This window comes from Populus trichocarpa, chromosome 11, assembly GCF_000002775.5.
Source record: "Populus trichocarpa isolate Nisqually-1 chromosome 11, P.trichocarpa_v4.1, whole genome shotgun sequence".
Taxonomy (NCBI): Eukaryota; Viridiplantae; Streptophyta; class Magnoliopsida; order Malpighiales; family Salicaceae; genus Populus; species Populus trichocarpa.
The window spans coordinates 3,014,683-3,027,858 of record NC_037295.2 but is presented as its reverse complement, the minus strand read 5'-3'; the positions used below and the strand labels follow the sequence as shown (position 1 = coordinate 3,027,858).

The 13,176-nt window shown below is 34.6% G+C and overlaps 3 protein-coding genes across 5 annotated transcripts; all 3 read left to right on the top strand.

Annotated features, from left to right (window-relative positions):
• The first annotated feature begins 547 nt into the window (after positions 1–547).
• Positions 548–4,154, top strand: LOC7497005 (G-type lectin S-receptor-like serine/threonine-protein kinase At1g11330). Of its 3 annotated transcripts, XM_052445244.1 has the most exons (8): positions 643–790; positions 912–1,878; positions 1,998–2,096; positions 2,205–2,413; positions 2,483–2,708; positions 2,803–3,040; positions 3,121–3,271; positions 3,352–4,154. In XM_052445244.1, the coding sequence occupies exons 1-8, from the start codon at positions 788–790 to the stop codon at positions 3,658–3,660; spliced, it is 2,202 nt and encodes a 733-aa protein (XP_052301204.1). In that variant the 5' UTR covers positions 643–787; the 3' UTR covers positions 3,661–4,154. The 3 variants fall into 3 exon arrangements, with proteins under 3 accessions (XP_024436827.1, XP_024436828.1, XP_052301204.1); XM_024581059.2 differs by having other exon boundaries at positions 548–1,878; XM_024581060.2 differs by having other exon boundaries at positions 549–1,878; positions 2,498–2,708.
• A 3,607-nt stretch (positions 4,155–7,761) lies between these two features.
• On the top strand, positions 7,762–11,344 carry LOC127903978 (G-type lectin S-receptor-like serine/threonine-protein kinase At1g11330). The gene is made up of 7 exons (XM_052445245.1): positions 7,762–9,235; positions 9,376–9,483; positions 9,591–9,799; positions 9,877–10,087; positions 10,208–10,445; positions 10,532–10,682; positions 10,768–11,344. The coding sequence occupies exons 1-7, from the start codon at positions 7,951–7,953 to the stop codon at positions 11,062–11,064; spliced, it is 2,499 nt and encodes an 832-aa protein (XP_052301205.1). The 5' UTR covers positions 7,762–7,950; the 3' UTR covers positions 11,065–11,344.
• A 78-nt stretch (positions 11,345–11,422) lies between these two features.
• On the top strand, positions 11,423–12,405 carry LOC18102965 (G-type lectin S-receptor-like serine/threonine-protein kinase SD1-13). The gene is made up of 2 exons (XM_006377231.3): positions 11,423–11,558; positions 11,646–12,405. Exons 1-2 carry the CDS (start codon positions 11,468–11,470, stop codon positions 11,963–11,965), a joined length of 411 nt encoding a protein of 136 aa, XP_006377293.1. The 5' UTR covers positions 11,423–11,467; the 3' UTR covers positions 11,966–12,405.
• The last annotated feature ends 771 nt before the right edge of the window (positions 12,406–13,176 follow it).

The window sequence follows — 13,176 nt, the reverse complement described above, 5'->3', positions numbered from 1 at the left end:
AACTGAAATTAAGTTCAATTAACATACATTTATACATTTAAAAACCTAAATCTTACCTTTAAACTTATTCTCTTCAACTCCTTTCTATTTCCCTTCTAATTTCCCTCCTTTCTCTTCTTCTTCTTCTTTCTCCCTTCTCCCTTCTCTCTCACGGTTTACTCTCAAAATATTCAGATCTCTTTTTTTTTTTTCTTTCTATTTATATTTATCCAGTTTGTTGAATTACCACTATACCCCTTATTCATTTATTCCAACTTTTAAGCCTCCAAGGGCTTTATTGTATTTTCCTACTCATTAATTCAAAACATTACACCTAATGTGAACTTGCCTTGGCATACGTGTTAGTCAATTATGTAGACTCTGATTATGACATTGAGTTGGGTGATTTACAATCAGAGTACACATAATTGACTAACACCTATGTATTTGCCAAGTAAAGTCAGACGGCAGGAAGTGACAACTGGGCTACAATGGCATGCATATATTGAATAGTCAATAATTCATGATATAATAAAGCTTTTATTCCAATCAAGAACAAGCACTTAGCCAAATATTCTTTTTATAATTTTTGTGCTACTAAATATACAACTATGGATCATGGCAGATTCACATCCACAATAGCTTTTCTCCTAATACTATATTGTTTTTGTTGGGAATTTGGAGCTTCCGTAGATACCATTACATCATCTCAGTATATCAAAGATCCTGAAGATATAGTCTCTGCTGGGAACAAGTTCAAACTGGGATTTTTCAGCCCTGTAAATTCCACAAATCGTTATGCAGCGATATGGTACAGTAATATTTCTATTACAACTCCAGTTTGGGTGGCTAACAGAAATATGCCACTCAACGATTCTTCTGGGATTATGACAATATCTGAAGATGGAAATCTTGTTGTTTTGAATGGTCAGAAAGAAATTCTTTGGTCATCAAATGTCTCGACTGGAATGAATGATTCAAGAGCGCAGCTTATGGATGATGGAAACCTTGTCTTGGGAGGGAGTGAAAATGGGAACAGCTTATGGCAGAGTTTCCAGGAACCTTCAGATACTTACATGCCAAAGATGAGACTTACTGCTAATTCCAGAACAGGTAAAAAGACGCTACTAAAATCATGGACAAGCGTTTCGGATCCATCAATCGGAAGCATCTCTGGTGGTATTGATCCTTCAAGAATTCCTCAGTTTTACATTTGGAATGGTAGTCGTCCAATCTGGCGTACAGGTCCCTGGAATGGTCAGGTTTTTATTGGAATTCCTGAAATGGTATCTGTTTATCTTGATGGATTTAATATTGCAGATGAAGGAAATGGAACTTTTACTCTAAGTGTTGGTTTCGCTAACGAGTCTTTAATCAGCAATTATATCCTGAGTTCTGAAGGTAAATTCGGAAAAGTACTTTGGGATGATACGGAGGGGTCATGGAGATATGAGTGGAAATTTCCTAAAGATGAGTGTGATGTTTATGGAAAGTGCGGGTCATTTGGAAGCTGTAACCCAAAGGATTCACCAATTTGCAGTTGTTTAAAAGGTTTTGAACCAAAAAATGCAGACGAATGGAATAATGGAAATTGGACTAATGGTTGTGTTAGGAGGAGGGAATTGCAATGTGAAAGAACACAAAATGGTGGTCAAGTGGGCAAAGAAGACGGGTTTTTGAAACTGGAAAGGATGAAAGTGCCAGACTTTTCTGAGTGGTTATCTTCGACATCCGAACACACTTGTAAAAACGAGTGCTTGAATATTAATTGCTCTTGCATAGCTTATTCATATTATCCAGGTTTTGGATGTATGTTATGGAGGGGGAACTTAACAGATTTAAAGAAGTTTCCCATAAAAGCGGCAGATCTTTACATTCGCCTAGCTGATTCAGAACTTGGTAATTTTTTTCATTCTCTATCCAATATTCACCTCCTTTTTAGCAGTATTCGTAGCTGTTGGTAATAAACTAGCTTGTTTTTTGCAAATTCTAAACATACCACTATTTGTTTTCTGCAGATAATAAAAAGATAAACCTGAAAGTAATTATCAGTTTAACAGTGGTCGTGGGAGCGATTGCCATTGCGATCTGTGTGTTTTATTCCTGGAGGCGGATAGGTAAATTGCATGTTGGTATTAGCTTTCTGGAATTTCTTAAACATTCTCAAGTTTCATTCAAAAGTAAAATGAAATGTACAAGTGATGCTTACTTATGAATTTAACTAGACAGGAAGAGGAAAAGCAAGAAGGTATTCTTATCAAAAAGGAAGGTAGGATATCCAATATTATCAGATGAAAACATGATCCAAGATAACTTGAACCATGTTAAACTTCAAGAACTACCTCTGTTCAGTTTACAAACGCTGATAGCTGCAACAGACAACTTTAATACAGCCAATAAGCTCGGGCAGGGTGGATTTGGTCCAGTATACAAGGTAAAATTGATTTTGATCCAATGAAGTTTTTATGGTTAATACTGAATTGAACATCTAATTATACAACAGGTAGAAATTTTGCAGGGAAATTTGTCAGATGGACAGGAAATAGCTGTGAAAAGACTCTCTAGATCATCTGGACAAGGACTTGAAGAATTTATGAATGAGGTTGTGGTGATTTCTAAACTGCAACACAGAAATCTTGTAAGAATTCTTGGTTGTTGTGTTGAAGGAGAGGAAAAGATGTTGATCTATGAATACATGCCAAATAAAAGCTTGGATGCATTTCTTTTTGGTTAGGCAATTTTCATATCTCCAAAGTGATTACTATCGTTTATCTAGTCATTTATTTACCCTCACACATTTCTTTGGCGCTGCAACTTGTCTAGATTCTCTTAGAAAGCAACTTCTAGATTGGAAAAATCGTTTCAAAATCGTGGAAGGAATCTGTCGAGGTCTGCTTTACCTTCACAGGGATTCTAGGCTACGGATTATTCATCGAGATCTGAAGGCAAGTAACATCCTACTGGACCAAGAACTGAATCCAAAAATCTCAGATTTCGGAATGGCTAGGATATTTGGTAACCACGAAGACCAAGCTAACACTAGAAGGGTTGTTGGAACATAGTAAGTACTGTTCCATTATCAATTCATGTCCTGTTACCTATCACTTTTTTTTTCCTGAAATCTATTTTTTGGTGATGCAGCGGCTATATGTCCCCTGAATATGCCATGGAAGGTCGATTTTCAGAGAAATCCGATGTCTTTAGCTTTGGAGTTTTGTTGTTAGAGACTATAAGTGGAAGAAAAAATACCAGTTTCTATGGAAACGAGGAAGATTTGAGCCTGCTAGGATATGTATGTCCATCCAACTCGTTGTTTAATGATACAAAATTATTAAAACTGCATTGACTTCAGCATATTTTTTGACTTCTCAGGCCTGGAAATTGTGGAACGAGGGCAACATTGCAGCTCTGGTAGATCCTGGAATTTCATATCCTTCTTTCCATGAGGAGATTTTTCGTTGCGTACACGTTGGATTGCTATGTGTTCAGGAATTTGCAAAAGACAGGCCAGCTATATTCACTGTCATTTCCATGCTAAATAGTGAAATTGCGGATCTTCCCACTCCCAAGCAACCTGCATTTTCAGAAAGGCGGAGTGAGCTAGACACAAAGTCCCTTCAGCACGACCAGAGGCCAGAATCCATCAACAACGTCACGGTTACACTTCTTTCCGGCCGTTAGACAAAATTCATGACATGATTGTTTTTCTGCTGGGCTTGCAGCTGGTCGGCCATTTGTAAAAGTTTCAACGCTGAATTTTTTAGGCATATCAAAGTAATGGCAATACTTGCTAGAATAATAGAATGTATCCTATGCAGACTAGTTATAGGCTGGATCAACATAAAAATAATCAAATCACAGCACTTCCAATTCTTGGTGACCTGATGGGTGTGTAACTCATGCTGTAATTAGTCTTGAGTGGAAGAAGATGGTAGACAGATTTCCTTTTATTTTGTGACAGTATGATGATGGGCAATATATACTTAATCGATAATTGCTGTAATGTTTTGAATATTAATGAGTTGGAAAATACAATAAAGCCCTTGAAGGCTTAAAAGTTGGAATAAATGAATGAGGGGTATAGTAGTAATTGTATAAAGAGATGATAAGTATAAATAGAAAAAAAAAAAAAAGAAGAGATCTGAATATTTGAGAGAGCAAACCGTGAGAGAGAAGGGAGAAAGAAGAAGAGAAAAGAGGGGAAAATAAGGGAAAAAGGAAAGGAGTTGGAGGAAATAAGTAAAAAGGGGTAAGATTATGCTTTAATGTGTATAATATGTTTTATTTAGCTTTAATTTCAGTTTTGATTAATGTTAGGGTTTTGAAAATTTGTGTTTTGGGTTAATTGATGAATTAAGTTGAATGTTATGGGTTAATTGTTGTGGGTATTTGATTATTTGGATGATTTTGAGAGATTGAATTGAAAGATGATGATTTTGAGTTATGATTTTGTTTGAATGGTGAAATTGTGTTAGGAATTTGGAGAGAACAGTAGGTTTCTGTTAAAAATTCTGGGTTGGAGGTTGAAGATGACAAAATTTCGGTTTGGTCCCTCAATTTTGGAAAATTACAGTTTAGTCCCCAAACTTTGGAAAATTTGCAGATAGGTCCCTGGAGCATATTCCGAGAATCTGAACAGAATAACATATGAATTATGGACAGAATTATTGTATAGATAAGAGAATTTAACACTTTCAATTTGGTCCTCCAATTTGACAAAAATTACAATTTGACCCTAAAAATTTGGTAAAATTCTAGAATGGTCCTTGGAGTATAATGAGATGATCTGGACAGAAATGAGGACTAATTATGGTCAGAATTTCAGTATATTCATGGATTTATGATAAATTTTAGTTTGGTCCTTCAATTTAACAAAAGTTGCAATTTGACCCTTAAAAATAGGATAAATTACAAATTGGTCCCTAGCTGTAATATTAACTTTTGCAGATTGGTTTGATGAATAATTGAGGGTTATTTAGTGAATTATTACCAATTCTATTATTTGTTTTATTATGGATTAGATTTCGGGAAAACCGTTAAATGTTGGGTTTTTAGGAAAAATAACTCGGTAGTTCAAAAACATATAGGGTTATGGAATATGCCCTTAGATAAGTGTATTAAATAGGTTATATATTCTTTTGAGTCATTCTTGAATATGTCTCCTTTGTATTCAGATAATCCTGATATTCTACCGGCGGGACGCCATTAGGATTTCCTTCGGTATCTGCTTTTGACTTCTGTTTGCTTTCGAGTCAGGTGAGTGGATAATTTTCCATATGCATGAGAAATATTATAAATATTTGATTTGTTAATATGAATTGGATCATGCTTCTTGATAATATATATGTTGATTATTATCCTTGTTATGATAAGCATGATTAATTGTTGAATCCGAATTATTGATATGAACCAGTATATATATTCTGAATTGACTTCTGAATTGATAGCTCCTCATTTGATTGATGTCATGAGTTGAGCCTTGAGATATGAATATATCCGTTTGATTATGATTATGAACCTATGGTATGTCAGTCAGAATACACATGCTAACAGGGTAGTGTTAGTCTTTGTGCACATCGTATCTGAACCCTAGTTGGTCGGGGGAGTCACCAACCTGTGTGGACTGATCATCCCACAGTACGGAGCCTCATGCTCATTGCATTTTGATTTTCTGACGAGTTTTACCATATGACATTCTTGTTATGGCCTATTTGAGAAACCTTTCTATAAGAATCTAGAGCCATACTTGTATATATATTTCTCATTGTTTTATTACCTCGTGTGTGTATATTGAACGTTATCTACTCACTGAGTTGTTGAACTCACCCTCTCATTATTATTCTTTTCAGACTTATAGCTTGATAGCATGTTATTTTTGTTGAACCTTCCGAACCTGCTTTTTGGTTGTAAATTGTACCTTCCTTTTATGTCAAGTTAGTGCTCCAAAACTATGAATTATATTAACTCTTGTATTAAGACAATTCAATTATATTATGAAGTTGATTTTGTTATTAATGCTGTGTTGAACTCTGATTAAGTTAAGATAAGTTTGTGTGTAAGTTTGGGTTCGCATAGGTATGGAACCTTGGAGAGGAACCTTGCCTATGTGCCGGTCATGGATCCGGGATTCGGGTCGTGACAATTGCTAAGCTTCTTCTTTTTTCCCTTTTTGGCAAGAACATTACTGATTCCAATGTGTCATTTGCATTGCATCGTCTGGTTTCTGGTAATTAGTTTAGGGATCTTCTTTGCCTTGTGTTTATTGAACAGTAAAGGCACCGTTCTTTGTGGATGGAGAGGGTGCTTCTTCCGTCAACTGAAGGGGGAGACTGAATGGATTAAATTGGGAGGAAAATTTTATGTTTAGGCCTGTTTGTTTGTTTTGTGTTTCAAAAATGATTTTGAAAAAATTAAATTTTTTTTTTCTTTCCTTCAAATTAATATTTTTTTTAATGTTATAGATGATTTTGACGTGCTGATATCAAAAATAATTTTAAAAAAATAAAAAAAATATTATTTTGATACATTTTCAAGTAAAAAATAATTTGAAAATCAAACGCAACCACGCTCCAAACACAGTCTAGACTCACAAAAGCTGATCATATCTCACCAAAAATAAAATAAAATAAAATAAAAATAAAAATAAAAATAGAGGAAAGTCTTAATTCAAATAATTAAAACCAAAATTTTTTTTTCCTGCAATCTTTCTAATCATTTTAAAATCATCCCTATTTAGATTTTTTAAATATTAAAGATGTTTTTAGTATAAAAAAAAGATATTTTTAATATCTTTAAATTCTTAGATGATTTCTAAAATTTTCATGGTATCTCAATAAGGTTGTCTTAATTTGCTCACTATATTTTTTTTTATTACAGCAATTTTTTTTTAATTTTTTTTTTGTTTCAAATGATGAAAACTTTCTATGATTCTTGTGCTCTACTCATCAATACTTACAACATAGGAAACAATATTTACAAAAAGAGAGGAAAATCACATTTATATCCATCAAAATTTACAATTGTAGTAGCAGTGTTCATCACAATACCAATAACAAAAAAAACAATGCGTTCTAGGCTCTTGGCCTCAACAGATAGCTATTGACTTGGTCATTAAGAATGGTATTTGTCAAAATATTATTACTAAAAAACGATATTTCAACTTTGAAATTAAATGATTAGTGCCATCATGATGTACCCAGGAACTTTTATAATGCAAGAAAACATCACATCAGAGAGTTATATAGACCTATTCTTCACATAGTTTGACTATGATTATATCAGTTAATAAAAGACAAGAAACGTTTGAATACGGTTTGAATACTATACGTTTGATATTATAGTGTAAAATGATTTTTAAAAATATTTTTTAATTAAAAATATATTAATTTTTTTGTATTTTTTTGAATTTTTTTATATCAACATATCAAAATTATTTAAAATTATATACAAAAATATTAATTTAATACCTTTTGAAATAAAAAACAATTAAAAAAATTACAAACATGCATAGTAAAATCCTCATGAAGTGGTTGGATGACTTGTCAGGATGTCCACACGTTAGTGACATAATGGGACACTGATGTTCTGTGCTTTGGTCACAATTCTTGAATAATTTAAGCTGAAAACAAAGACTTTTCTGGTTTTCTTTTTGCCCGAATTGCGTGATAATTTGTACCTCCCATGAAAATTTCAGACACTACTGTTTGAAATTAGAGTATACAAATTTGACATTGCTGACTTCAGGATGGATATTTTTTAACGCTCCATTTGGTTTTTTCAAAGGTCAAAATGGCTTCGATAGAAACGAGAAGTTCTGGAAAAAAAAATAGCAAGTTCGAAAGTAAAGTAAAAGGAATGGAGCCATTGATGTCAATGGCATGCATACTTTGACTTGTCAATGACTCGATCTAATAAAACTGTTCATTCTTATCAAGCACAGCCGCACAGGCAACAATTACCAAATATTCATCTATGGAAATTGGCAGCTGCATCTTCATGGCAGCTCTTCGTCTCTTACTATGTTGTTTCTGTTGGCAACTTGGTGCTGCCGTAGATACCATAACATCATCTCAATACATCAAAGATCCTGAAGCTGTAGTTTCTGCTGGAAATAAGTTCAAACTGGGATTTTTTAGCCCTGGTAATTCAACAAACCGGTATGTAGGAATATGGTACAGCAATATTTCTGTTACAACTCCAGTCTGGATAGCTAACAGAAACAAGCCACTCAATGATTCTTCTGGGATTATGACAATATCTGAAGATGGAAATATTGTAGTTTTGGACGGTCGGAAAGAGATTCTTTGGTCGTCAAATGTTTCAAATGGGGTCAGTAACTCAAGTGCACAGCTTACGGATGATGGAAACGTAATCCTGCGAGGGGGCGAAATTGGAAACAGCTTATGGCAGAGTTTCCAGGAACCATCTGATACTTTCATGCTGAAGATGAGACTTACTGCTAATAGAAGAACGGGTAAGAAGACGCAAATAACATCATGGAAAAGCCCTTCTGATCCATCTGTTGGAAGTTTTTCTTCTGGTATTGAACCCTCAAGCATTCCTGAGGTTTTCGTTTGGAATGATAGCCGTCCATTCTGGCGGAGTGGTCCATGGAATGGTCAAGCCTTTATAGGAATTCCAGAAATGAATTCAGTTTATCTTAATGGGTATAATCTTGTACAAGATGGAGATGGAACTTTTTCACTAAGCGTTGGGCTGGCCAATGAATCTTATATCACCAATTTTGCTTTGAGTTATGAAGGAAGATTTGGAGAAATGTATTGGGATTCTGCCAATGAGAGGTGGGAACATAAGAAGCAATATCCAGGAGATGATTGTGATATTTATGGAAAATGTGGGCCTTTTGGATTCTGTAATACACAGAATTCACTAATTTGCAGGTGCTTGAAAGGGTTTGAACCAAAAAATTCTGACGAGTGGAATAGAAGAAATTGGACAAATGGTTGTGTCAGGAGGAGGGAATTGAAATGCGAAAGAACACAAAGTGATGGTCAAGTGCCCAAAGAAGATGAGTTTTTGAAACTGGATAAGGTGAAAGTGCCAGACTTTTCTGAGTGGTCATCTTCAGCATCCGAACAAAATTGTAAGGATGAGTGCTTGAATAATTGCTCATGTATAGCTTACTCATATCATACTGGTATTGGTTGTATGCTATGGAGGGGAAAGTTAACTGATATAAGGAAGTTTTCCAGTGGAGGGGCTAATCTTTATGTCCGCCTTGCAGATTTGGAATTCGGTAATTGCTCATTTTCTGTCTAATTCTTGTACAATGTTCTGCTACAAATTATGTACTGTTACTGCTTATTAAGGCTGAAGAGTTTTGATCCTCTCTTTAGTTTGAAAAGGCAAATTAAACATGCCAGATTTTATATGCAGGAAAAAACAGAGATATGAAAGCAGTTATCTGTATAACTGTGGTTACAGGAGCAATTATTGTTGCAGTTGGTGCTTTTTTTTGGTGGAGGAGGATGGCTAAATATAGAGGTTAGATGAAAAATACTATTAGCTTGTTGGACTTCTCAACATGTTCACTTTTCATTGAAAACAACATTTCAGTTTACGACGTTACTGACTTCTTGACTCTAATTCAGAAAGGAAGAGGGAAAGCGAGCGAATCTTATCATCGAGAAGGAAGAAAGGATATCCAATATTCTTCAATGGAAACTTGATCCAAGAGAGCATGAACCAAGTTAAATTTCAAGAACTACCACTATTCAAATTACAAATGCTGATAGCTGCAACAGACTACTTTGATGCTGCCAACAAGCTTGGGGAGGGTGGTTTTGGGCCAGTGTACAGGGTAATCCTTGTGCTATAGTGGTGTGTTTGTGTCAGTTAAATTGAATATATTGTTACAAAATTGATGTGACTTGACAGGGAAATCTGCCAGATGGGCAAGAAATAGCGGTGAAAAGACTGTCAAGAGCATCTGGGCAAGGGCAAGAAGAATTTATGAACGAGGTTGTGGTGATTTCTGAACTCCAACACAAGAATCTTGTGAGACTTCTTGGTTGCTGTGTTGAAGGAGATGAAAAGATGCTGGTCTATGAATACATGCCAAATAAAAGCTTGGATGCATCTCTCTTTGGTTAGAGCTATAAAACTCTCTGTCAAGTCACTTTGTTATTTCAAAGAAGCATTACTATCTCTTAAAGTCATTTTTGCCTACCCTTACTTCCTCTGTGTTTTTTTGGCTCGTACCATATAGATCCAGTTAGAAAAGAAGTTCTAGACTGGAAAAAACGCTTCAACATTGTCGATGGAATTTGTCGAGGTCTCCTTTACCTTCACAGAGATTCCAGACTAAGAATTATTCATAGAGATCTGAAGCCAAGTAACATCTTGTTGGACCAAGAACTAAATCCAAAAATTTCAGACTTTGGGATGGCTAGGATATTTGGAGGCAATGAAGATCATGTTAAAACGAGAAGGGTTGTAGGAACCTAGTAAGTTGTAATTTCACTTTTTATCCTACTCTAATCCTATTTCATCATCACTGTTTGAAATCGAAAATCGTATCATGCTCCTGCAGTGGCTATATGTCCCCTGAATACGCAATGCATGGGAGATTTTCAGAGAAATCAGATGTTTTCAGCTTTGGAGTCTTGCTGTTAGAGATTGTGAGTGGAAGAAGAAGTACTAAAATTGATGGCAATGAACAGGGTTTGAACCTTTTGGAATTTGTATGTCCATCCATGGATCTCCTTTTCTTTTCATTCCTGACGAGTTTAAAATTGCAAATCTCTCACTTAGATTAGTATATTTCAGGCATGGAAACTGTGGAATGAAGGGAACGCTCCAGCTCTAGTCGATCCTGCATTAACATTAGATCAATATTCCAAGGTGGAAATTTTTAGATGCATACATGTAGGTTTGCTGTGTGTTCAGGAATTCGCAAAAGATAGGCCAGCTATCTCTACCATCATTTCAATGCTAAATAGTGAAATCGTGGATCTTCCTCTTCCTAACAACCCAGCATACACAGAAAGGCTTATTGGTTTACATACAGAGAGGAGGGGAGACTCCATAAACTTTGTTTCAACTACACTTTTCACTGGCCGATAACTATTCCTTGAACATTTATTTTTCAGTTAGGTGTGTAGTGTAAGAGAATCAAGACAATCACCCAAAATCAAAGTTCTTTATTTTGTATATGGTGTCAGTAGTTGAATTCTTTAGGCCTATGAAAGTTTTTGTATACTGATAGAGAGGAGTTCAGGACGTAAGGTTGCTAGTGACTCCAGAAACTGGACAGTTTTCTGTCTACCTTAAGAACATGACAAGATTTAGGAATTTCTTTTTTCATTGTAAAGCATAATGCTTGAAATATTAGTTTATTCATACCCTCCTGATGTAATTTCATTTTTCCAGCATGAGAATGTGAACATCCAGCAACCCTAATGAGCAAAATCCAGGTAATTTGGTAAGCTTTCTAATAACAATCATCCACACGTTAAGGACAGCAGCCATGCTGCTGTCATCACACAACAGGATTTTAGGAATAACAACGCTTATCTTTGTCAACAAAAGAAGAAGTTACAGCCATGCAATCTGCAACGGTAATGTCCTGTAACCAAGATGGAAGCTCAGCAGCAACTGCAGAATTGTAGCAGCCCTAATTCTCATTCCGTCCTGCTTTTGTTCAGGTTATGATGCTGCAACAGATACAATAACATCATCTCAACCCATCAAAGATCCTGAAACTGTCTCCGCAGGCAATATCTTTGAAATGGGATTTTTCAGCCCTGTTAATTTGACAAATCGCTATGTTGGAATATGGTACAATAATGTTTCTGCAACGAAACCAGAATGGGTTCCCAACGGAAACAACCCAATCGCTGATTCTTCAGGTGCGGTGACGATATCTGAAGATGGAAATCTTGTAGTTTTGAAAGGCCATATAAAGAGATTCTTTGGTCATCAAATGTTTCAAATAGAGTCAGAAACTCCATTGCACAGGTTTTAGATGATGGGAATCCAGTCTTGCAAGGCAGCTCCAAGGGAATCATTTTATGGCGAAGTTCCCCTGATGATGAAACAGCAAGGTTTTTTGACTTGTCAAGTGCTGTTCCACACTTGTGTGGTAGAAATAGCTTATTTCCTAGACAATTCATTGCCTAACTCTTTATCAACTGGATGGTCTACGGTCAATAAAGGATTCCAGGAAAATTCCAATTAGACCATATAAAAATTAAAGAGTAGGTTAAAAATCCACAGTTAAGTTCTACAAACAACAATTTTCTTTTATACAAGAGATCCAGTGTCCGAAGATATCTTATAATAGACAAAATAGATTTTTAAGAGTCATATTTTTTAGTGTTCAGTCTTGCATAGAGATTTTTTTTCTTTTTTTCCTTCTTCTTTTATTTGTATATTGACGCAAATATAATTTTTTCTAGTTACCCATGTCTTTTTGGCACTAGCTTTTATATAAAATCTCGATTATAATAAAAAAAATATCGATAGTTTAGAAAGGGCAGCTTAAATTTAAAAAAAAATTGAATGTAAAGAAAATGTTCACACCATATAAAATTATTTGGTATTGTTATTAAATCTGATCTAATGAGTTAATTTTGAAATCTTTTATTTTTTAATATTGAAACAGCTACATATTAGATTGACCCGGACTTCAAAGCTTAACATGTCAAATCCGCAATCGAGTTGATGCACTCCACTAAGATTAAGAACTTTGTTATTTTTTTTTATTTTTTTTAACTTAATTAAACAATAACAAAAATAGAGTTTTGTAAAATCGAGCACAAATCAAATATCGAGATATTTATTTGAGACTATAATAACTTCATAAAAAATAAACTGAAATAATTTATGAAAATAAATTCTAAATCAAGCAAGTGTTAAAAGAATGAAATTAAGAAAGGAAATGAAAGAAAAAGAAGAAGAAGAGGGAAATGCAAAAAAAGAAGGAACAATCACCTTTTTTTCTTATTTTTTCAATTTCATCCCTATATCTTTTTTTCTTTTTTGATTTGATACTATCTTGGCCTAATTTCATGTGAAGAAGTTTTCAATTGAATTAGAAAGATAAAATTTAAACTGGGAGGGCCAAAATGTAAAATATGGAGAAAATTCATGGCATTTTAGAGTAGTAAGGTAATATAATCAGCACCCACTTAATTATTACATGCATAGACCAAGAATATAGCTTACTTTAAAATA